At 44.0% G+C, this 24540-nt stretch overlaps 2 protein-coding genes across 2 annotated transcripts in view; one reads left to right on the forward strand and one right to left on the reverse strand.

The window, feature by feature from the left end:
• The window catches only part of APOO (apolipoprotein O), a 29870-nt gene extending 22224 nt beyond the window's left edge, over nt 1–7646 (forward strand). Inside the window, exons 8-9 of the mRNA XM_048965092.1 lie at nt 4461–4556; nt 7312–7646. Of these exons, the coding sequence (XP_048821049.1) occupies nt 4461–4529 (69 nt within the window). The 3' untranslated portion in view covers nt 4530–4556; nt 7312–7646. The remainder of the gene's footprint in view (nt 1–4460; nt 4557–7311) is intronic.
• A 12209-nt stretch (nt 7647–19855) lies between these two features.
• SAT1 (spermidine/spermine N1-acetyltransferase 1) lies at nt 19856–22726 on the reverse strand. The gene is made up of 6 exons (XM_048930805.1): nt 22450–22726; nt 22243–22294; nt 22076–22159; nt 20830–20931; nt 20674–20714; nt 19856–20349 (listed from the first exon to the last, which is right to left on the reverse strand). The coding sequence occupies exons 1-6, from the start codon at nt 22513–22515 to the stop codon at nt 20179–20181; spliced, it is 516 nt and encodes a 171-aa protein (XP_048786762.1). The 5' UTR covers nt 22516–22726; the 3' UTR covers nt 19856–20178.
• Nucleotides 22727–24540: the final 1814 nt, after the last annotated feature.

Consider the following 24540-nt stretch of genomic DNA (forward strand, 5'->3'; position numbering starts at 1 on the left):
TGATTTCGCAAGTATCAGTGAAATTACTGTTAACATTTATATTACCAAGTAGTAAGCCTTCAGGAAAGGTGGCAGTGGATTCAAACCTTGTTTATCTTGGTTTGCAGTTGATAGAGAATCACATCTATGATTTTATATGGTTTTTAGGAATGATGAATGCTATTTGGAGCTCTTTAGAGTAGCCTTAGGCAACACCAAACTTTCATTACTGGAATTTTGCAATTATGAAGGCTCATACTCTGCACTGGCTCTGGTTAGTCTTTGTTAAGTAACTGGTCTCTTTGCCCAATAAAATCCATGCAAGATCTCCTCCCTCTACGCTTTTCTTCTTGCTTTACCATTCAAGTCTAGCTGAACTGTTAAGCCTGTGAATTGCAGCTTCTTTTTTTCCCACTACAGGATCTTTGTTTAATTCTCGATGAGATCACCTGTAATACCTGCTCTTAAATCAGAGGGCTAAAATAACTGTAATGGCTGGACGATTGTTGTGCAACAGCTTTAAGGACTGTAGCTTTACATGCAAAAGATAATAATAACTTCTTTACAGAGAACTGCTTAAACATCTGTATTTCAGAGCTACAGTTTAATACAGCTGACCTGTCAGTTTCTTGTTGGTCACTCAGCTCCTCTGCTGATAGCTGTCATGAAATGTGGCCTTTTTTGTCTTTCCTCTTTTGTCTCTGGTTTTGCTATTTTTATCATCTGTACTGTTCTGTGGGGTTGTTAGCTCTCGTGCTGCAGTGGTTTCATCTTCAAGTGATGAAGGCCTGTGTCCTGGCACCAAGTCACTTAGGCACGGGTTTTGTTCCAGCCAGTGAGCTGAAACATACTGAAACACAGAAAAACGCTTTATTCTGTCAGTTAGTTCTTTCTTTGTCTTCTCTTCATACCAATCAAAGAGTTAGCTTGCTCTGTTCTCAGATGTTTTGGATTCTCCCTCTTCCTTGTTATAGTGAACCAGGCACCCACTGTTTTTACTGAAATGGCTGAAATGTAGTGAAACAGAACAGCACTAGAGCTCTGATAACATCCCCCTTTTCAGTTTGTGTTCCTTTCTTTGTGTGCTTCTTTCACCTTGTTCCAATCAGTAATAAGATCGTACAGAAAACGGATTATTTTTTTTTTTCTCATGCTGTCTGTTGTTTATATTTTTTAAAGGAGCTTCAGAAATTCAGAGAAACTCATACAGCTTATTGGTTGAGTTTCATTCCTGGTCCTGTGATAGCAATTATCTGAAATTTACCAATACTTTCTGCATATACAGAAGTACATATGTGTGTACATACATACCTACATGTGCTTAGTTAAGCACAGCTGTTTGAGTATCTTATTAAGCATCAGCTGGTAACAAAGTGCTCTGAAACCCAAAGACTGTTCAGCTTTGGGTTGCTCATTTCTTGCACTGGGATCAAGGGAGTGGTGAAAGTGGAAGTTGTGGTGTCAGTGTCTTGACTGGGTAACTTAACCATGGACATCATTAATGGTCATCATAGCAAACCTAAATCGTGTTTTGGGAGGTTTGAGTCACTTGTGGTTTAAGTATATTTTAAAACAAAGCATGAGCAGCTGACAGATTTCCTGTAAATACTGAAGATTTGGTGGTGGTGGCTTCTTAAGAGACAGCAACCTGAACTAAATGATAAACATCTACTTCTGACAGAAAATACTGTCTGCTGTCATACATTCACTTTTTACTGTTTTGGTAGTAAGAACAAAAACAGAAAGGAACTTGAAAAGGCTGCAGTTTTTTTAGGGGCTGAATCCTTAGTTTGGGTCGTGATGAATGAAGTGTTTGAGAGGTGAAAAAGGAAGAATCTACCCTACCAAAGGTTGTGCTTTCTAGAGTGACTTAAAATACAATAACATTTTTATAGTGCTCCATATTTCTAAGAGAGCAAATTTCAAGCTCAACTAGAAGTAAGCAACTGAGAATGTGTTGCTATTGACTGACTGGGAAAGGGTGATGTCTTTATTCTAAGCAACATTTAGCAAACAAAAGAGACAGAAGAAAGGGCAAATTAATAATCTGTGAGCCTAAACGCCTTGTTTTTCTTTTGTAATTGTTTTTTTTCTGGGACCAGACTCTCTTTTGCAAGCCCCACCACTTCCCCCCCCACCTTTTTTTTTTTTTTTTTTTTTTTTTTAACTAGACCAGCTTGCTTCTGAACTTCTTCTAAATATGTGAGTAAAAATGTTATAGCAACCCCTGTCTGATGGCTTCAAGTCTAGAGCCTAGGTCTCAGTAAAGTCAACTTGACTGTTTTTTTAATCAGTCACTGTCTGAAACTTTATAAAAAACATTGTGTACAGTCACCTTACTTTCATTATTTTGAATTTCAAATAATGAATTTCTTCTTTAGATCTTGTGGAATCCTTGTGTATTGAGTACAGGAGCGCATTGGGGAGATTTGTTACAGTCACCGTGCGTTTGAAAATGTCAGTTGCATAAGAGTACAAAATATTTCCGCTCCTGCTGTGGGATAGAAATCTGATGCATGAACTCCTCTGTTCACCCAGATGTGTTATGGAGTGGTTGTGTTGAGCCAGAAAATAGGAAGATTTTTGACTATGTGCCTGCTTCTAATAACAAGAAGGCATTGTGCCATGGAGGAGGCTGTCTTCTGGGTCATTGACCTAACCGTGTTAGTTTGCTTCTAATTTGTTTTGGGTGAGACTTGAGGATCTTGGAACTTGGTAAAATTGTGTTTATATCCTGTGCCAGCTCGAAGGACTTTTTTTTTTCTGTCTACCTGCTTTAATGCTTTATCAGGCTCACTCATTGCTGATGCAGTAAGCACAGGCAGCAAATGGAGTTAAAAGAATGTGTTAATTGCTAATTGAACAAACGTGTTTGTATGTGAGGAGTGACAGTTTAGTGGTGGTTTGACTTGAATTAAACAACTCCTGATGGGTCTGGTGAAGGCAAGTCCTGTGATGAGACCTGCTGATCTCATCAGCACAAATGAACTAAGCAGAATCCCTGTTTCTCTACACTTGTTATTGTTTGTTATATTGGCTTTTTTTCTTCTCCTTCCAGAGCCAAAAAAGCCCCAAACACAAAAAAAAGAAAAAGCACTCTACCTGGGTATCATTTTTATTTTTACAAGTCAAAACAAGCAAGTGGAAGAACGCAGAACCCTCTGTGAACAACTTATTTTTAGTTCATTTGTTCAGGATTGAGTAATCCCTGAGATGAGGCATCATGAGTCACTTTGTTCACTGTCAGAACGTACAAGTTCCTGTACATGAGAATTATAAACTATGTCACTGCTTTGAAATGGGTGTGTTCTGTGGATGTGACTTCATTTACTATGAAATATCCGGGATAGTGATCAAATCAGTGTTTTTTCTTTCTAAAGAAAGACTTGCCTTCTAAAAGTCCTGCTAGTGATATTTTGAGTAGGAACTGTGAGTGATATTCATAATTCAGTCAATGTTTTTCCATCACATTTATTTAAGGCGTGTTGGTAAAAATCTCTTTTCTGAATACAAACAAAGGACAATTTAATTTTAGTGTTGAGAATGTAAAAGTAACTTTTATGTTTGAGGTTGGGTGTGGCCTCCCGTCATTTCATCCTTCCCCACGTTCGAAGGAGAACCGGATTTGAAGATGGATTTGGTGGCATGGACCTTGTCCAGTCACGTGGTGAATATCTCCAAGGATAGGGATTCAACAGCTTCTCTGGGCAACCTGTGGTGTGATTTATTTCCCTCTTTCCTTATATCTACTACTAGAAACTTGCTGTGCTGCTCCCGTGTCCTTTTGGTGTGAACCTCAGGAAGAGCCTGGCTCTTCCAAATGTGTAGATGGCCATTAAATGACTGTGTATAGAAATTGGACTTCCCCTTTGGCTGGTCTTGAGTCTGAAGAGGCCTAGGTCTCTCAGCCTGTTCTCCAATGTTGTGTTCTTCGTTCCTCTGTCTGTGTGGATGTCCCTTTAAGTTTTTTTCTTTTTTTATTGACATCTATTTAAAACAGTAATCAAGTGGCTGTTTGTTATAGCATACTTGGCAAATAGATAAACCAGATGCTGTAACAAGCATCTCTTCATTCTTTGATTTCCATCGTTTATTTCAGAGAAAGTGTGAGAACACTCTTTCAAAGGATATGTATAAAAGAGGCCTATTGTATAAGTTCACACAGAATTCAAAGAATGCAAAATAGCAACTACTCTGTGGGAATTCATCCTCTATTATTAGTGCAGGCAAAAATGAGTCAATTAAAGCATCTTCTGTTGAGCTACTTGTTCTTTCAAATCCATTAATTGCTGAGCTAACTACAGGAAGACTAAAATCTCAAAACAGTTTGGGGAGGGTATCACAATGAACTAACCTCATCAATCACTTGATTTCTGCAAGAAGTTTTTGTTCCAGCTTTTGACAAGGGCTCCTGTTCTAGCAAAAATATTATTAATGGCTTGCCTCAATTGAAATGTTGTGCCTGTTTTTCTCTCCTTAAGAGTGAAGTGGAGGGTGACAAGCCCCTGGAAGTCCATGCTGCTTCAAATGAAGAGCGAGCCCTGAAGTAGAACACCGGATCACTTGATGTCAAACAGGTAGAGGATAAAAATCAGTAATAGTATATGACCACAGCTGTGAAGTAACACAAACACTTGCAGATTGGACTTGTATGTAATTATCTTCTTCATGTTGATGTAGAGGGGAAGAGAGGTAATAATTTCAGTACTGTTTGTTTATTTTCTTCTCCCCATCCCATTTCTGCCTCCAGTACCAAAAAACTGCTTGCCTGTGCAGGTATAGAGAAGGGGAGAGGAACCTATTCTCTGCTCTTAGGTTTTCTCTATAAAGTTTTGCCAGTTTTAAGGTACAGCCTCATCTTACAGCCTGTAACAATCTGTGGTGTGCCTGACCTTTCATGTTGGTGCACTTCACTAATGAAACTTGCTTCTTCAGTTGGTAACTATAGTGCAGGAAATGGAGGCAATGTTTCAGTGCTCTGAGCCAGAAGCTAAAGTTGAGACTCCAGTTCTGGTTTAGGCTGCTTTCTGAGATGCAACAAGTCCTGTGATTGTTGCAGTTGTCTAGAAAGAAAGAAAACAAAACAAAAGGCAGAAACTCCTAACTTTTGAAGGTAGTTCTAGTTCATAGAAGAGAAGTAGCTGTGTGTCTAAGGCCTGTTATCACTAATGATTATGTAATTGGACATCATTTAGGACATATCAGATTATCTTCTCACATGGAAGATAGTAAGGATGTCTTTTTTTTAACATGTTTTTTAGTTGTCTGTCTTTGCTTATGTTACTTCCACATTATGTTAAAGAGTTATTTTTCATCAGGATTCTAGCATTGTTGGGATTTCTCTTAAGTTTTTTTTCAGTGTTCTTTTTACTAGTAAAATTCTTTTATTTTTTTCCTAGCTGCCAACTGTCTAAATAGAGCTCAGATTTAGAAAACTCCCCCAGTTTTTATTCCATGCATCATCACCACTCGCAAACACTACGCAGAGTGCACGTCTGCTGAACAAGTGTTCTACTTTTACAGCTTTACCAGCTAAACTAGTTTTTAATGTTGTGCTTCCATTAATAAATATTTAATTGCTATAGCTAGTTTGCAAAAGGGCAAAGATACTTTGAGTGGCTGATTTACTGAAGTTTTCCTTCAGACACAAGAATTAGTTTTCTGTCAGAATATGAAGTCTCTAAATGTGTTTTCTAGTATCTTAGACAGCCACATAAAAATACACAAAACAAGATATTTTTTTTTTTTGTAAGATATCAAGAAAAGCAAGGAAAGCTGCTCTGAAATTCACTAACATATTGTGCTTCTTTTTAGCTAGGACAGTGTTAATAGTGATAAAGCCAGGAAAGCTTAAGTTTTGAATATTTATGGGATGCTGTCCCAATGCTCAATACAGAAACCCATAAATAAATCTTATTTTCTTTAGCATATGAGCATAATTTCTGCCAGGTCTTTACTTGCTCTCTGAGACTTCAGTACTTGTGCTTATGGCAAGTTTTCTTTAGAAGAAGAATTTTAAATTTAAAAAAAAAAATTAAAAAAAAAAAAAGTAGGAGGAAAAGCTGTCAGGAAGATTTATACTAAAGCTATCCAAAACCTTTATCCTCAGGATTTCAATCATTAGTATACACGTAGAGTATGCTGTATAAGTAGAGGCATGCTTTTTTTAATAGCTGCTGCCTCAGATGTTCTATTGTCTTTCTTGCTAGAGTAAAGATTGCTCATGTGTTTAAAGTATTTGGGTGCTGCTGGTTTTGAAATCTGCTTGCTTTGCCACATGTTGTTTCTGCATAAATACACCTACTAGAGTTTTGACCTAGAGCAACCAAATGATGGAAGTTCAATTCAGTCTCAATTTTCAGCTGTTCTGTGGGGGTGGCAATTTGTTACTTCTGCTTGAAATCAAATCCGATTATTTAACTCCATTCTCAAGTCCAGCTGTTTTGTTGGGTTTGGGTGATCCCAAACGTTGGAGAACGCTGCTGTGATCTTTGAAAAGATGAGTTTGTTTATTCTGAATGAGATCAGTCCTGAGAGTCTCACTGTGTATTAAACTGTTGGCAATAATCCTAGTTGAATCTGGTTATGAAGTAAATGTGGTCTCATTTTCCTTACAAGGATTTGTCACAGCATGGGTCTTTGACTTTTGACTGATCAGGGACAAAATTGCTTTGGCTTGGAAGCAGTAACATGTTTCTCCGTTCCAGCAGCATTGCACTTCAGTGCATGTTTGTGGTTAGCAGTTATATGCGAACTACAGCCCAAACCACATCCATCCCATCATGGGAGAAACAAGCTTTAATTTTATCCAGTTGTGCTGGTGAACTTTTATGGAGGTGACAAGAGTTTGTGTTTTTCCATGGCATCTGTCGTTTTTAACCTGTTCAGGTTCATTTTTATCTAATTTGTTCCAATTGAATTACCCTAGATTTATACCAGAGTAAATCAGATTAGAGAAAGTATACCTGATGGGAATGAAATAGAATTCCATTTGAGAATGCTGATTTATTACAAAAGATGCCAGTTGATGCTTTGTTACTGTGAAATATTCTCTCTTTTATATTTCCATACAGCATAGCTATAGGAACCAAGGAACTCGATGATCCTTGGAGTTCCTTCCAACCTAAGCCGTTCTAGGATTAGTGCTGTCATGTCAGAAATATGATTACTTAAATCCTTACACAAGATGTTAATAGTGAGAGTGTTCATCAAATGGATTTTGATCAGCTTTCAACATCAAAGAAAAAAATATAAATGCATTTTGACAATTAAAAGGCCTACGATATCATAATTCTGTTCTTTTTCTTTTCTTCACCCTTGTCTCAATATCAGTTGTGCCCTTTTGACTTCAGGCGAATAAAAATATAGATAGAAGCAACAAGTTCCTAGGAAGAAGAGGACAGCCATTGGAATCCATTTTGAATGTGACTAATCTGCCTTCTGCCTCAGGAAAGACTGCCAATGTGCTGCTTGGGCTTCTGCAATGGTATTTGTGAAAGGACGCTGTATTTTGGGTCAATCTTGAGACCTTGTCCTCTGTTCTGCAGTGGGAGTTAAGTCTGCCACACTTGTCCTGTTGCAGGATCAGCACTGCAAGTAGCAAGTCCCAAAATTCCTCAGTCTTGTTATTATTTATGTATACAATAAAATTCCTATTACATAAAATAGTTATGATTTCTTTTCCTCTGTTCTTTAAGCTTGTATATGTGACCTTGGTATAATCTGGGAAAGGTTCTTAAGGTGCTGTTGACAATGCCAGTACATCTAACAGTGAGGAAAAGAAGCAGCACGATGCTTTGGTTGACATTAGGTAATGGAATTATGCATTACAGCAACTACAATGAATCTTGTGTTTTGTCGAGTCTCCCTCTCCTTTCTGTACAAATCTTCTGCCTCACCAGTGCCAGTGGGAGGTATATAATGAAGCATCTGTGAATTCCTGTCTAGTAGACGGGTGGGAATGGAGCTGTTAATGTTTGTTCTCGTTTTTGCTTGAATGCACAGCTCAATGGGAATGAGAATATTGTGGTGGTGAGAACCAGCTATAGAATAACTTGTCTGTTTCCTCATTCTGGGCTAGGGAAGGGGAGAAAAAGCGTAGCAAAGGGAAGTACAAGAAGATTTCAAACATCTTGAAATCTTTTCACTATAAAACCATTTTTCACAATCAAATCATCATTTGTTGCCATTTTCAGGAATGTCTCCCTTGGTGATGCTTGAGGAGATACTGATACACAGTCAGTTGTGGTGCTTATAATCCAAGCAGCTCATAATATTTAAAGTTCTGTGGGTGAATCTTAAATGTTCCTGAATGAATCATCGGTGAATATGAGGAAAGGGTGAAACTAAACAAGTGCTATAAGATGTATTCTGGAAGAAGAAGGCATGTGAAGGATTTAAAATGTTTTTAAACATCTTTGTAATTACTTGCTGTGGTTTTCCAGCTGACTATATTCCACAGACTTCCACAGAGAAAAAAAGAGATGAACCTTGGCAATGCTAATGCCAGTCTGTCTGGGTGTTATAAAACAGGCAAATTCTTTGATATAGGGCATAAGGCACGTAGTTGCCTCAGGCAGGAAATAGTATCTCACAAAATGTTCAGCACATGTTTTTATGAATGTTTTAGGCTGGTGAATAATTATATGTGCTGTTTAAAAAAATCCCAGGTTAACTAAGCATGGTGACTCAAATGCTTTTCGTTTGGGTGCATCTTCATTTTGCCTGTTTGCACTGCTTCTTAGAAATGTCCCCAAACAATAGGCTGCAAATGCTTTTATCTGGCAGAAAAAGGCTGCCTTCAGCCACCTGCACACTCAAATGAGGAGATGGTTCCAAAATTGGAACAAGATGTCCCTAACTGGACTCCTTACCTCTTCTAGCAATGATTTTTCACAAGTACAGAAAAGTAATGTTGCATGCTTTTGAGAGTGCACGAGGTCATAGGCTTTCAACACTTGGCACACTCCTCGTGAGGAACAGGAGCGCAGTTGGCTGCTGTTTGATATATGTATACATATACAGATGCTGCAGCCTCTTTTTTGCATGCGTTATCTTTTGCCAGACTTCATTTGTGAGTATTACAACATAAGATGAAAGCAGTACATTCCCCTCCCAAGTTTCACATCAGCAATTTGATCAACCTTCCACCCTAAGCCTTTCGACTTGGTAACTGGAGCCTGTGTAAATGAGGAAACTGTCCTTATCTTAGCACCCTCAGTCACACTGTCAGCAAATTTACTAGGGACGGGTTGCAATGCTGCCTGTTAAAAACATGATCTTTAAGCTCTGCAGCTTGTGGAGATGATCTGGTTATCCAATTCAGCCCTTGGTCTGGGATGGAAATTCCTATATGTAGTTTCTTTTTTTCTCTGAGTAAATGTGGATAATGCAGCCTCTCATTTTGCCAGAAATATGTTGTTAGCTGACTAATCCTGCTAGCCCATGCAAGTGGAAAACCTTGCAGCCTTGAATAATATCACACTATTTTGACACAAGTGTTTACTGAAAGAAAAGAAGTTGGCTTAATGCTCTGACTGCAGAAGGCCCCCAGTATGAACTTATCATCAGTATTTTGAAACCTTCCTTGTAGCTGTCACTACTGAAGAGAGTTGTAATTCTTCAGTGTGAGAAAGCAAGATTGAGACAGCAGGAGTGGTACTTTAGAGCTGGAGAAATGGCTTGCTGCAGCTCTGTTTATTAGCCGTGGCACAAAAAATTGTACGAGTACTTTTTTTTTTCCTTTTCTAATTCATTACTGTTATTTTCATACCTTCCTGTAAACTACAAGCTCCTTGTAAAGCCAGTTTTAATATAATAATCTGCTGTTAGCAGAGAGCATTTCAGTTCTTCAGGCTTGCCAGAGGAGCCTACGTACTTTCCCACTGGGCCTTTCTGAATCTTTCTGAATGTAGCATCTCAGAGCAGGATCAACTTTTGCACCTGGATGGCCTGGCAGCTGCCTGGGTCAACAGCTCTGTGCAGTGTTTTTGACAGGTACAAAAGCTGCTTGTTTACAAGGAAAACCTTTGATAGCAATATCATAACTACAAAGCAGAAGAGGAGATATCTCTTAGCAGAAAAAAAAAGTCTTGTGTAACAACATCCTGTCCTTGTGCATCTGGGCAATCAGCTGATTCTAGTGTTTCTTGACTGTGTATTGATGTGTCAGGAGCTGACTGCTCTCTCAAGGCCTCTCTGAAAGCCATGTTGGTGTACTGATGCAGTTGCATTGTTTTCTCCCATTCCATGTCAGTGAAGTTTATTGTTGGTCATTTTGTTAAAGACCAGTGCCTAATCTGGACTTTCATCTTGCTATCTTGATGTTATGGATTCCACCAGAATGCTGCTTTTACTACCACATTTTCACCCGGTGTTACTGGTAGCTGTTGCATTGGGCTTGAAAGCTGGAGAAATCAAAGGTGGGGTCAGGAGGTCTCACAGGTGGTTATCAGTCTTCTTCCCCTAAAAATGGATTTTCTTTATAGTGCCTGCTCTAGGCCAAGCTGCCAGGCTCTTGTGATTTCTGCAGACCTTTTTTCTGCCAACACCCAAAGCAAGGTGGGTGTCTGAAGCGTCTCCAGCTGCAGCAGGTGAGCTGGGTGTGATGCCCCATCGTGAGACCCAGATACCGAGGGATGATCTTGATAGATGGTGAGGTGTCTTGGGGGCACAGGCTGACAAAATTTTGGTTGGTGTTTCATTTTTTTGGGTCTATAAAGAGGGAGGCTGTCCCTGGGCAACTTGTTAGTATCTTCCCAGGAGCAGCCATGCAGCAGACTGAGCTACACACAAACAGTATCCCAACATTCAGGTCTCTGCCCACTGTAAAGACAGTGAAGGTCTGGAAACTATGTTTATACTTGTTTATACTATGAATATAGGAACTGCATAAACCTCAGGAGTTTAATGTGATAGGGACTAATGCTAAAGGATGTGCTTTACTTGTAGTCTGAATGCTGAGGTTAGTAACAGAGACACAGAAAGTAGCAAAGTGGGCAAGGTGGGTCGTTTGCTATGGTGCACTGTGTGGCAGAGGGCAGTTGCTCCAGAAGACTCTTGCTGTGGTCCTTTAGCTACTGCCCTTCTTCAGTCCTTCTGCCCAGGGAAGGCAGCTCACAGCTTAACACTGGGGAGCTGGTCCAGGTGTTGGACCAGGACTTGCTCAGGATGCCTTTTAATACAGAAATGAGTGACCAGGTAAGTGAATTAACTTAGAAGGAAGAACGAGAAATCTTTTTTCAGTGTTACTGCATGATGGCTACACAACCACACCACTTCCCATACTGGAATTCTTTGAAATCCTATGGTCTCTGTCCCATTGTAGTAATAAACCCAATGTCTGTGTAGTCAACGTGATGCACTCAGCTCCAGGGCACAGCACCCATGCTATGGAGGAGTCACCTGCAGCATGGAGCTGACCTCAATCCCCACCTGGACCCAGATGGAGCCTGCCAGGGGGCAAAGCAGGCCTGGAACAGAGATGCACAGAGTTACTGCCTTATGATGGCTTCCTGGAGGGTGCAGGTGAGCACTTTCATCTTCCTGGGGGTAGGGAGAAGGATTAAGCATTAAGCTGGGCAAGACTAAGTGGCTGCATGCATGCACCAAGTAAAGCTTGTAAGCAGAAAGCTATAGAGGCTGCCCAGGGAGATGGAGTCACTGTCCCTGTTGGTGTTTGAGAACTGTAGAGATGTGGCACTGAGAGGCACGGTTAGTGGGCATGGTGGGTTTGGGCTGGTGGCTGGACTAGATGATCTTAGTGGTCTTTTCCAACCTTAATGATTCTACGGCTTTGTGTTTCTGGATCCTTTCTTCTTTTGTTAGTATTTGTGTATAGAAATGCACGGAGCTGTGCATCCATCCATAGTGAAACGGATTCTTCCCTTCCCCCACCATCTGCCCTAGATTAAGTCCACAAACGTCTCTGTAAATACAGCCGGCCTCAGACTCACTTCCTGAGGGAGCCATTTCCTGACTCGTAGGGCGCTCGAGCGAGTGCTCATTCATGCCATGAATCATAAAGGTAACCTCCGTTCAAAGCGCTGTGCCATGCTTTGGCTTCCTACAAAAAACGGGGTTTTGTTGTTGAACACAGCCTGCTGACATCAGCTGTGCGCCTACCCTTGGAACTGTTCCCGTAGGGTTTTTTGATCTATCTTAAAAGAGTAGTTTCCAACTGCCTGGACAAATGGTGGCTGCTGAAGGCAGGGAGCAGTCCAGGAGCAGTATGTTTGCTGTCATGTATCATGCATGACACATTTTTAGAGTGGCATTAGCCCCTGCAGGACCTGTCCTTATGTTCTGAGGTGTGCTAGAGGATGGCTAATGCAGGAGCGTCCTCTGCCAGCCCCTGCTTCCCCAGAAGCCCTGCAGACCTGTGGGAGGAACAAAGCCCCCATATCTGTTGGTCTCTGGTGCCTGCAGTAGGTTGCAGCTCCTCGGTGTGGAGCAGGCCATGCTTAGAGCACAGAGTTGTCTCAGCAGGCTGTGGGCCAGCAGGCCTGCAACACCACCTTGGTTTTCCTTGTGAGCCCACGGCATGGCCCTGCCCAGGGCCCAGCTTAGAAGCCTACCCTGAGCATGCCCAACTCTTCCCCTGGGGCTCCCTTGTGGGACAGCCAGTGACATATCCAGGCTGGGCTCCTGGTTTTTGGCGACAACCTCATTCTGGCCCATGGCCCCTTTCTGGCTGCTTTCCCAGTGCTGCTCTGACCTCTGGCCCTTTCCAGAGTAACTGGGAGAGCTGTCACATCTTGGTCTCCCCTGCTTTCTAGGTTCCTCTACCACAGGTCCTTCAGGCTCCTCATGTGCAGTTACTGCTATGGCTTTTATCAGCGATCGCATAACTACATTTCCTTAAAATGCAGGCAATTATTACCTTCAGAGCCAGAGAACAGTAAGTTCACTCTTTTATGTTCATTTATTTGGAACGTGGAGCTTTTCAGCTGTGTTAAATTGTCACTGTGGCGGCCCTGTGGCATCGCTGACCTATCATGGGGCTGGGCTCTGTGCCAGCTCCGTACCTCCAGCTGTATGGCTGGGCTCCCCAGAGCTCTGGCTGCATTGCCCTGTGCCAAGGCAGCTGCCTGAGGCTGTCCCCTGCTGCGCAGCAGCCTCTCCTCTGCCAAGGATGAGAGGCAGTGAAAGCATGCAGAGAAACTGCTGGCTTCCTTTTGTGTGTGCGTGTTTGTCCCTACTGTCATTTAAGGTCTTTCCCCCAGCAGTAAGGGTGGGTTGCTGGCTCCATCTCTCCTCCTCCCTTAGTCACAGTGTCACAGGATGGCTGAGGTTGGTGGGAACCTCTGAGGTCACGGGTTCCAACCCCTGCCCAAGCAGGGGCATCCAGAGCAGGGAGCTGGGGCCACTTTCAGGCAGCTTTTGGAGATCTCCAAGGAGGAGACTTCAGCTCTGTAGCAGGGGCAAGGTCATTTTCCTCCCAAAGCTAAAGCCTTGGGGGCATTTTCATGAGTGACTTATAGCCAGGTGAGGGCTGTGTGGCTTCTGCAGGGAGTCTGAGGCTGAGGCTTCTCCAGGCTTCAGCAGCCCCCATGCCTTGCTGTCACTGCTTTGTCCTCACATGCCCCTGTAGCTTGCTATGTGCTGGGGCATGGCTTGTTTGGAGGAGGCCTGCCCACTTGTGCATTAACAGAGCTTTCCCCTTCCTTAGGGGGGAAGTTCTTTACTGGAAGAATCAATTTTTCCAATCTACATTGGTATTAAATGTGAGAATCAAATCAAGTTTGAACTGTGGAAAGGCAATGCTCAAATGCATAACTTGTGCCCAGTTTTGATTGTTCCAGATAACATATTCTGTAAGCATTTTGACATTCAAATGTTTTTAACTTCAGGAAAGGGAAACTAACATGAGATGTTATAGACGTTCCTGGAGGACAGCTGACTCGTATGTGGTAAGGTGGACAGAAGAGTGGCTCACCTCTCTTGGAATAGAGATTTACCTATAGGTTTAATCATCAAATCTGTTGTTCTAAGGAAAAGTTAAGAACAGAAACAAACAAACAACAACAACAAAAAACAGACTAGAAAAACGGTGCTTATGGCAAAGAAGAAACTAACTGGTCCTCTCCTGTTAGTTATGCTGCCCTAATTGTTTAACAAGCTTCAGCCATTGGTTAGTTTCCTGAAAGCAAAACTCAACACCCTGAAGTAATTTATTGTATGATAATTCCAACTTGGTGCTTGTTCTGGTTTTGTAAATGTTGTGGAATGCTTTGCTGAAAAGAGCACCAGATGTTTCTTATGGTGCACACTTGAAGGTCACAGCTGCATCTCATAACTTCGTAGCAGATGTAGCAAAGGCAAGGATTTCCTGCTGAGTGCCGGGCTGTCAGGATGTTGTTTACTTCAAGGTGAGCCAGCTTGGCGATGGGTCGTGCTGGGCAGGAAAGAGCAGATAAACCTCATGCAGTGGAGCCTCTGCTTGAAAAGAAACCGTTGAGTTTCAGATTCCTGACCGGTATTCTTATGGCTTCTTTAAAGGCACCTGGCACTGCAGGAACTGCAGGTGCTGACCCGTCATGCCTCACTGTGGAGCAGCTGGAGGAAGGTGTTTCTGCAGTGCAGGACTTTATTCTCTTTTCTGTGGTGCCCAGTGCCAGAGGCAATAGGCACAAACTGTGGCACAGGAGATTCCCTCTGAGCACCAGGCAGCACTTCTGTGCTGTGCAGGTGACAAAGCACCAGCTGGAGCCACCCAGAGGCTGTGGGGTCTCCTGCTTGGAGATCTCCAAAAGCTGTCTGGCTGTGGGCATGGGCATCCTCTGGGTGTTGGACGAGACCTGATGGACCTGGAGGACCCAACAGCCTCATCAATCCTGTCTTTCTGTGATTCAGCCCCCCTGAGCACAGCATGCATCTGCAGGGAAGAGTGCGCTATGTGCAGCACTCAGTTGCAACAGGTTGTGGTAAAGGCTCTGTGCCTCTGGTTGCCTGCTCTGTACAGGGGAACATGGCCAAGGTGTGTGGAGTTGAAGATGGTCCTGCTGGGGCATGCAGCAGGGATCATGAGGGCGTCCAACTACAGGGTGAAAAGTTCTTTGGCTTTGCACAACCTGAAGCAACAGCCAAGTCCAAATGGCAAGGAAAGCAGTTCTGGGAATGTGGTTGTTGCACAGCTTCCTTGCGCATAAAGGGCTTTCCTTGGGCATAGCTTCCTGCAGGTCTTCTGGTCAGATTTCACAGTTTGATGATGGCAAGCTTGGCATGGAAATGCAGAATCATTTTACTGCTTCCCTGTGCTGAGAAGGTCATCACCTGATGCCTATAAATCCTGCATATTTGCTTATGGTAAGGTTTTCTTCTCTGGGACTGTCTAACCTTGGTCTCATTCGCTTTCATTTGAACTGGCTGCACTGTGTCATGCAGTGGACTTCATTCCCTTGGCCTGTCAGCTCTTGGAGATATGTCGTTACCTAAGATGGGTGTGTTTCCCTGCAAGGCTGAGGAGCAGTGTGTGCTCCCATTACCCCTGGAACCTTCAGCCACTTTTGTCTAAAAGTGAATTAATACAGTCTTACTTCTAACACTTGTTTCTGCCTCTCTGCCAGGCCTGCCTGGTGCTGCTCAGACACAAGTAACCCCTGCTTGCAAATCCATCAATGTGTGACTGAAGAGATCAATGGAAGGTAACAGTAATGCAGGGGGTACTTGATATATTCCAAGAATTTATCTATGAGATGTCTCATTTTGCAAAGTAGGAGCCTTCTGTTTCTGGGCCATTTTCACAGCCAGCCCTGCACGTGATGCCCTGCACTGCTGCAGACACTCTTCCTGCCCTTCCTTCCTACTGCATTGGCAGACCTCACATCTCAGGGACCCCCAGGGGAGATACCAGTGGGCTCACCCTGACACCCCTTGGCTGTTCCCACATTGGGTGGGTGTCTGTATGGGCCATTTCCTCTGTTTCTTTGCAGTTTGGCTTGTGCTGATTAAGATCAATCTAGTAAGCAATAAAAAGTAGCAGTAATTAAAAAACAAAACAAAACAAAAAAAAACACCAACACAGCAACCCTACCAAATATTTTGGGTTGATGCACATGGAAACTGCCAGTTTGTTTGGGCTTTCCTTTGCTGAGGGCATCTTGAGTGCAGGGAGGCTCCTGCAGCATCTTCTGCTGCTCCTCTAGAATCCCAGACAAGGAGGAGCTTCTCATTTGGGGTAAATCTTCTTGTAGTGGTGTTGTTTTTTAAGGGACAAGGGGTGTTTTTTCCGTAAGTGCAGCAAAATGTATTCTGGCTGTGTGGTGGTTAATATTCTTGCAAATCTGTGTTGGCCCGTGTTAGGAAATTTGGTCTGGGGAAAAAAGTGGAATTCAGCTGCCCAAACTGATTGCGCCAAGATTGAGTCTATAAACCAAAACTGAGAAGGTTTTCTGTTTCTTCCTGTCCGGTTGTTGTTGTTGCTGTGCCAGTCGTTTGGAACAGGGCTAATGCAAAGGTTCATGGAGATCACAAAGACCCAGGGTGGAGTCCATCATAAGCAAAGCTAGAGGACAGCGGTTCAAAGGTGCCTCTGTAGTGGTAGTGGGATGCCAAGTGACAGCAACCAGCCTTGAAAATCCTCCCCCTGCACTTTAACTGAAGTTTTTTTACTGCTTCCCTGTGCTGAGAAGGTCATCACCTGATGCCTATAAATCCTGCATATTTGCTTATGGTAAGGTTTTCTTCTCTGGACTCTCTAACCTTGGTCTCACTCACTTTCATGTGAACTGGCTGGTTTTGAAAACACCTCAGTACCTTGGGAACGCTGCTGGCACCTGCTTCTGCCCACAGTGGGTTGGGGACATCCTGTCCCCCTGCTCGGCACTGGTGAGGCCTCACCTGCAGTACTGTGTCCAGGTGTGGGGTTGCCAGTACAGGAGAGACATAGACCTGTTGGAGTGTGTCCAGAGGAGAAATGATCCAAGGGATGGAACAGCTCTCCTACAAGAACAGGCAGAGAGCTGGAGAAGGCTGTGAGATGACCTGATAGTGGCTTTTCTGTATCTAAAGGGGAGTGGTAAGAATGAAGCAGTCATAAGCAGGGTCTGTTGTGATAGGACAAGGAGAAATGGTTTCGAACTAAAAGAGGGGAAATTTAAATTGCATATAAGGAAGAAGTGCTTTACAGTAAGAGTGGTGAGGCACTGGCACAGGTTGCCCACAGAGGTGGTGGGGTGCCCTGTCCCTGGAGACACTTGGTGAGGCTGGACAGGGCTCTGAGCACCCTGATGGAGCTGTGGATGTCCTTGTTCACTGCAGGGAAGTTGGACTATTAAGGGTTCCTTTAAGGGTTCCTTCTGTGATTCTATGACCACTGCCTTGTGCCAAGGAACGAGCAGCAGACCTTGCCTCCTCTGCCTGGGAGAAGGAAGAGAGCCTTGGGAAATGGAGATGTAGTTTCCTTTTGAACAAACACAGCCAGCTCACAGTAGACGTCCAAGTGCAAATAAACAATCTGTGTAACTTAGAGGCAGTTCTGCAGCCAGTATTTGCTTTACATTCTCATGAGTTAACCACCCCCTGGGGCTTTTTTATCTTAAATCTTTAAAATGAAACTGAGACTGGCGTGAAGATGAATGTTATCTCCCCACCCTGTTTTTGGAGGAGAGGTGTACCTGCGCTCAGTTCAGCTACCAGATAGGGCTGCTGTGTTTGCCAGCAAAGAGCTTGGATCAGCTGGGCCTTGGGGGTAGGGAGGGCCTGGGGAGGGAGCTGTGCCTGGGTGGCAGAGTTGCAGCCTGCTCTGAGATTGCAGAGATTAAACACCAGCTGCCAACCTGCTAGCTGTGTTTTGTTTTGTTTTAGGGCACCTGATGCTTTTATTGAAATTACATCCTCTTCTCTGAAATAGAGTTCCCAAGGTCTGTTGGAGCACCAAAGTGCTGGCAGAAGGTTTCTGCACCACTGGGGAGGCTGCAGAGTGCCCCATGGGCTGGGGACTGCAGTGGTACAGGGCATGGGGGCACAGGGGAAGCTGGTTTCATTCAGCTGAAGTCAGGTGCTTGGTATTGCAACATTTCAGGCTCCTTCAGACACTCTGTAAGATTTCCTCCTTTAGGGTGTTCGGGTCTTGTGCATTTCCTTCCTTTCTCATCAACAGAGGGAGACGAGAACCAGTATTATGCTACATCCAGCCCATTTGCATTATGTTTTGCTATGGCTTTCTGCACTTGGCTGCGCACGTCACCGGGGTTTTCCCAGCACAGCCTCGGTCAGCAGGCAATGTGCCAGGCTGCAGTGTCCAGGGCAGCACGTGGGGTCATGCAGACACTGCTGGTTGCTCTGGGAGAGGTCCACAGCCACAGCAAGAAGAAGAGGGGAGGGGGCTGGGCTGTTTTTCTTGCACGTTTTATGTTTTAAGTGAAATGGGCAAAAAAAATCCTCCCTCGAGGCTGTCACTACGGCTACAGTTGTGAGGGAGCCTGTGAACAGGAAAGCATCCAGAAGGAGGGGTGGGGAGCTGTCCCTTTGTCCTTTCCCTCATCCTGAGGCCACCTTTCCACCCCCACCCGATGGGAAGGTTTTAGTTGTAAATGTCTCTCTGGCTTGCTTTGCACAAAGCTTTTTTCCCAATGTTTCTGGGAGGGCAAGGGTTTCACCTTCCTGCAAGCATTACCATCTGTCAGTACACCCCTTTTCTAACTTCCTCAGAGGCAGGAAAACCATACCATGCAAGTAAGATAAGGCAGGAGGCTGAGATACCTTCAGCCCACACGCATGTACAGGGCTGGTTTTCTGCTTCCTGCACTGAAAATAACTGGTTTGCCGTCAAACAAACCTTAGCACTGCTGTTTTCTTGAGCTATGCCATCCCTCTCTTAGGGGCTGGTTTTAGAACCCGTACCACAAACCACATCAGAAAGGTTGCCTTTACCTCTGCGTGTGAAAGTTTAGCACAACTGCAGCTGGCTGTCTTCTCCATCACCACCACCTGCTGTGTTTTTTTTGTGATGCCTTTAGAGTCTGCTTCAATGGAATTCATTTAGAAAAAAACAATGCCAGACTGTAAGGGCAGAAGAAGATGAGCACGATATGAGAAACACTTTTAAATTGCTTGAAAATGTGTCTAGGGTATTTGCTTTCCTAATTACAGTGCCTAATTAGTAAGCTTGTTGCATTCAGTCATGCTGCTTTGATAGCTTGATTGTGCTACAGGAGTGGGGCTTGACACTGAAGCAGTTCTGTCCTAGATATCTAATGAGCTGTTAATTTGAAAACAAAAGCATTCTTAAACTGCTCTACTAGGAATCACCCTCTGGGCTGACATGTGCCTGACTGTCAAATTTAGGTTAGGGTTACCAGATGCTCTTACTGCCCAATGCTCTACAATGAGGAGACATCTTCCAGATAATGCAATTTATACAATAAACAAAGTCAGTGTAGAACTTCATTTCCTTTAATTCATTGCACTTTACTTTACAAGATAGGTTAAATCTTCTTCCTTAGACATGAAAGCAGCACTGATCATTGTGGGCATCCTATGGAGCAAGAGGATAGAAACATAAAAATCTCATGCAGCCATTTCCACTGGCCTTTTGGGAGGCAGATACTGTATTACAAAGTGAAGTTGATACATTTACTTTCAAACTTAAAAGATTAAGGAGTTGATGAGCAGTACAGCTTTATGCATTCCCTAGGAAGTATATTCAAGCTTCAAGCACACCCAACACTGATTAGGATGTTCCTCACAGTGGAAAACATGGAGATGTCCAGCCATTGCAGTACCTCAGCCCTAGGTCCTCCAAACAAAACAGGAGTGTCTTCTCTCCCTTCTAGGAACAGCAGTAAGCAGTGCTTCACCTGTGAAACTATGGGTGACACAAGTACTGTTATCCAAAATGGGGGCTACACATGAGAATTAAATCAGACCACTGTCATAGAGTGAAAATTATTTATTTTTATAAAAGGAAATAAAACAAACCCTACCAGTGTGTACATTGTACACATTTGAATGACACTTACAAGAATGAAGTTTCCATATACAAAGATTACAAGCCCACACTGGTAAAGGATGGATACAAGCACATATTCAACTTGAGCTGCCTCCACTCCAGCTCACAGTACCAATTACTCTATGACCACAGTTGCATAGTATTAGCATCCACACTATTTTATTCCACTACAAACACAGAAAGCAAGGAGTTTATTCAGAGAGCACGTATATTCATTGGAAGAGTTTAGTTGCTGGAATCTTCTCTCACTACTCTTCTGTTGCCATCTTCAAGAGATACTCTTTGTCGATTTTGAAGAGCCTCCAGCCCTCTTCAGTGGACAGATCAGAGGCACCCCTTCTCTTGTAGAACCTGATGGAGGGCTCATTCCACTCTGCAACTAGGAAGTGCATACTGCTGCAGCGGCACTTGACAGCAACCTGCAGAAGTGCAACAACATTTCAAGTAGCAGCCACAGGCCAGTGGGTCTTACTGGCCTTACACTGAGCAGCAGCCAGCTGCATATCACTACAAGTCATGAAGTTCATTTTATATCTCAGTTCAGCACTTGTCACTGTTTATCTGCCTTTAGACAGTATTTAAGGCTGTCTGGTGCTCTATCATCTCTCTTAGTAACTCAGATATGCTAATCCTGTGTACTGCTCAAGGAGAAACTTGATTGCAGCTAACAGAAAAGCAAGACCAGCAAGACTGCTGTCACATGTCCTCAGTGCTCTTTGTTTAGACTTATCACTCAGGCATACCTGACTCAAATTCTTCAGAATTTCTGATCCAATGCCAAGTCCTAAGGAAAAAAAAAAAAAAAGCAACAAAAAATACAGTTGAGAAAAAACAGTAAGAAAGTTTGAATTTTAAAATAGCCCTATAAGAAGCAAGTCATCTAAGCCCGTAGTACTTACCTCTGTACTCAGCCATTACATAGAAATCTTCAAGATACAACAGCTTTCCAATCCATGGATCATAAGTGAAGTAATACATAGCAAAGCCCACAATGCTGTGCCCTGAAACAAAGCATGCAGCTTTAGCTGGTCTGAAACTACTACTACAAGTTAAGTCTTACATGCATGTTTAAATATACAGATTGTGACATGCAGCCATTTGCTATAAGGTTAGAATAAGAATTAAGCACAACTGAAAACATAAGTATAAACTTGCATCAGCCTAACAGAAGACTGCCCTCTTCACACCCTGAAATGCTCAAGAGCAATGTTATAGTAAGCAGTGAACAAAGGCTTTTTTTTTTTTCCTACAAATACATACCCTACTGATTTATCAGTATTTCCTTTCTGAAATACAAAGCATTACAGAGCAGTTCAAAACCTATGTAACCGCCCCAACTCTGCCTTCTTGGCAACCCCAACCATCTATGAAACTTTACAGAACAGTTCATCTTCCAATGTACCTATCAGTAAGTACTGTGAGAGAAAGTGTTCTCACAGACAACTGTTTCAGCAGCATTTCTGATACCTTAACTTATGTGCACACTGATGGTATTGCACTATTTTGTCTTCAGCACCAGCAAGTCAAGCTAAATAAAGCTGCATCTTCAAGTACAACCGCACTGCTCAACAGGAAAGAGAAACCAACTCTTCCAGCAGTAGCATACTCAAATCTAAGCCTTAAAAATGGTAACATCTACCATAATACTCTGCACATACTCTAAAGGAAGCGTGCATAAACTTCTGATCTACTGTGTCTTTGGTAAAGGTTTGGGAATAGCACTTGTCCCTGTAGACCTTACCTCATATTATGATCATCTACTTTATTGTGTAACGGATCTTTTAGTTACCTCCCCGCCCATCCATGTACACAGAAGGGCCATGTACATGGCGAAGCTAGAGACTGTAACCTGAAGATTGGGGACAAATTAAAGAAAACATGTGATTCAACAGGATTACATAAGGTTAAGTTAGGGTCAAACAAGAAAAGCCATTTAATTACTTGGCATTAAGTACAATGTTACACCTGATCATCCAACATCTCCAAGGTTAGCAACTACTTCAGAACAGCATCACTCTATGTTACGGCATTTAAGCTTAGCCTGTTCCTCCTACCCCAGCTCCTCGCTGGAACCTAACGTCAGATAGGTCACAGTAAGCACAAGGCATCACTTGCATAAAAACGAGCGTAAAAACAAAACCTCACCTTCAGACGACCACTGTTCTTTTGGCACTTCCGCAACGAGACAGTGGTAGAAAGGGTGCTCGCCAAAACCATCCTCAAGGAGCTCTACGAAAGCAAAACAAACGGACAGCTCAGCCGCGGGCGCTGGCACCGAGCCGCAGCGGGGCGGGCGGCCGCCGCCTGCCTACCTTTCTCGGTTAGCACCACTTGATCCTCCATGTCCTCGTACTTGGCTAGTTCCTGGAAGAGCACAACAAATCAGCCGCCTCCCTGGGGCCGCTCTCCCCCTCCCCCCCCGCAGCCTTGCGCAACGCCCTGTTTGCGCTCAGCCGTGGCCTGCCCCGGAACCGGCCGCCTCCCCACCCCCCACCCCCCACCCTCCCGCCCGCCCGCACCTTGATCAGTCGCAGCAGGTCGGAACAGTCCTCGGGACGCGCGGCGCGGATACTGAACGAAGCCATTTTCGACGGCGTTTCCCCCTGCGGCCCCCTCGGCTGACGAGTCCCCGGTGCGTGAACAGGAGGAGCAGCTGCTTCTTCATTCGTGTCCCGGGCGCGGCGGCCACCTGCGGTCAGTCAGGCTGCGAGCATGTCCCGGCGGCGCTCGACAAGCAGACCACTTTCCCCCGGATACGGCGACGGCTCGAACTCCAAGTGTGCCTGCGCTACCTCCACCGCCTCAATTTATAGACGACCGCGCTCCGCCTCTCCCCGAATGAGAGCCAATGGGAGCGCCCGCAGAGCTCGCCCCCAGCCAATGGCAGCGCCCCTCCCCGGAATCTTGCCTCGCCCTGCCAGCAACAGTTGCTGCGGATGTCTCGTGACTCGCCCCCACGGCGCCCCCTGGCGGAGGCGGGCGGCGCAGCAGGACAGGCTCCTCCCTTCTCTCGGCGGTGGGGGGGTCCGGTGTGCAGGGGGCTTTGTCACTTGTTTGTCACTTGTTTGTGACAGAACCAGATCCCTTGGAGAACAAAAATGCCCGATACTGAGGTACGCTCCTGGCCAAAGCTGTCACCATGCCTGTGATGAGGGCTCGCACAGTGCCCAGCCAAGCTGTTGTTCCCTGACCATATCAGGGCCATAAGCCTGACATTTGTTGGAGAAATTCTGTCTTAATAGAGCTCTTCAAGGCTTTGGAGTATGATGTGTGACCTACAGATAATGTAAATGTCCACTGGATCCTAGCCTAAATGACATGCATGGCTGTAGGCCAACCAGATAGGCCACTTGGATGAGAAGTAGAGAATGACTTGGAATATAAGTGGTTTTATTTTCACCTTTTTCTATAAACCTTGCAACTATCACATCCACTCCTGCATACTGTAAATGAGCTTCTCCTCTCCTCTCCTCTCCTCTCCTCTCCTCTCCTCTCCTCTCCTCTCCTCTCCTCTCCTCTCCTCTCCTCTCCTCTCCTCTCCTCTCCTCTCCTCTCCTCTCCTCTCCTCTCCTCTCCTCTCCTCTCCTCTCCACATTTAGCTTTATCTGGTTTAACTGGTTTCAGGAGTAATTTGGGGTATGTGAAGACATTAAGTCATGCAGAATAACAGTTCTTAAAACACAGATCTCAGAACATTTTCATAACACTCACACTCTGTTTTTCAATGCACACAATGACTTAAGAAGTTTGTCTTCATTTAGACATGGGGACCAACATGGAACATGATAATGCAAAAGAACTGTATGGAAAAGTGTATTCTGGTGGCCAGGCTCGGTCAAGAAAATCATCTGGCACATGCTTAGACTCCTGGGAGACTCTAGCATCTTAAATTCACCCTAAATTCCATTTGCCCTCTATTAGATCAAACATGTAGACGTCCAAAAAGCAGAAGCATATCCAAAACAGGAAGTGGCAGTCACAAAATCACAGAATCACAGAACTGTATGGGCTAGAAGGGACCTCTAGAGGTCATCGAGTCCCACACCCTGCTGAGGCAGGTTCCCTATAGCAGGTTGTGCAGGAAAGTGTCCAAATGGGTCTTGAATGTCTCCAGAGCAGGAAGCTCCACAGGCTCCCTGAGCAGCCTGTCCCAGGGCTCTGTCACCCTCACAATGAACAAGATTTTCCTTGTGTTTGTACAGAACTTTTTGCATTCCAGTTTCTGCCCATTGCCCCTTGTTCTATTGCTGCTCACCACCAAAAAGAGATTGCCCCATCAACTTGACTCTCACATGAGTAAAGGCCCCTCTCAGCCTTCTCCACGCTGAACAGTTCCTGGACTCTCAGCCTTTCAGTCAGTGGCCAGTAGGAGATAAGATTTGTTCGGGAGGAGCTATGGATCTGAAAACCCTGAAAATCTGGTACAGAGACAACCAAAATGAGCTACCAAAAACAGGTCCAGCCTAACTACAATGGATTTCATGAACAGATGTATTTTCAACTCCTAGAAATAATCTCTCTGGGATCAGAAATGGGGAATAGTGTCTGTCAAAAACAGTACATGAATTGTCCCAACTATTTTTTATTTCACAATGAGGAAGTAATACTAT

Source organism: Lagopus muta, chromosome 1 (genome assembly GCF_023343835.1).
Source record: "Lagopus muta isolate bLagMut1 chromosome 1, bLagMut1 primary, whole genome shotgun sequence".
In the NCBI taxonomy this organism is placed as follows: Eukaryota; Metazoa; Chordata; class Aves; order Galliformes; family Phasianidae; genus Lagopus; species Lagopus muta.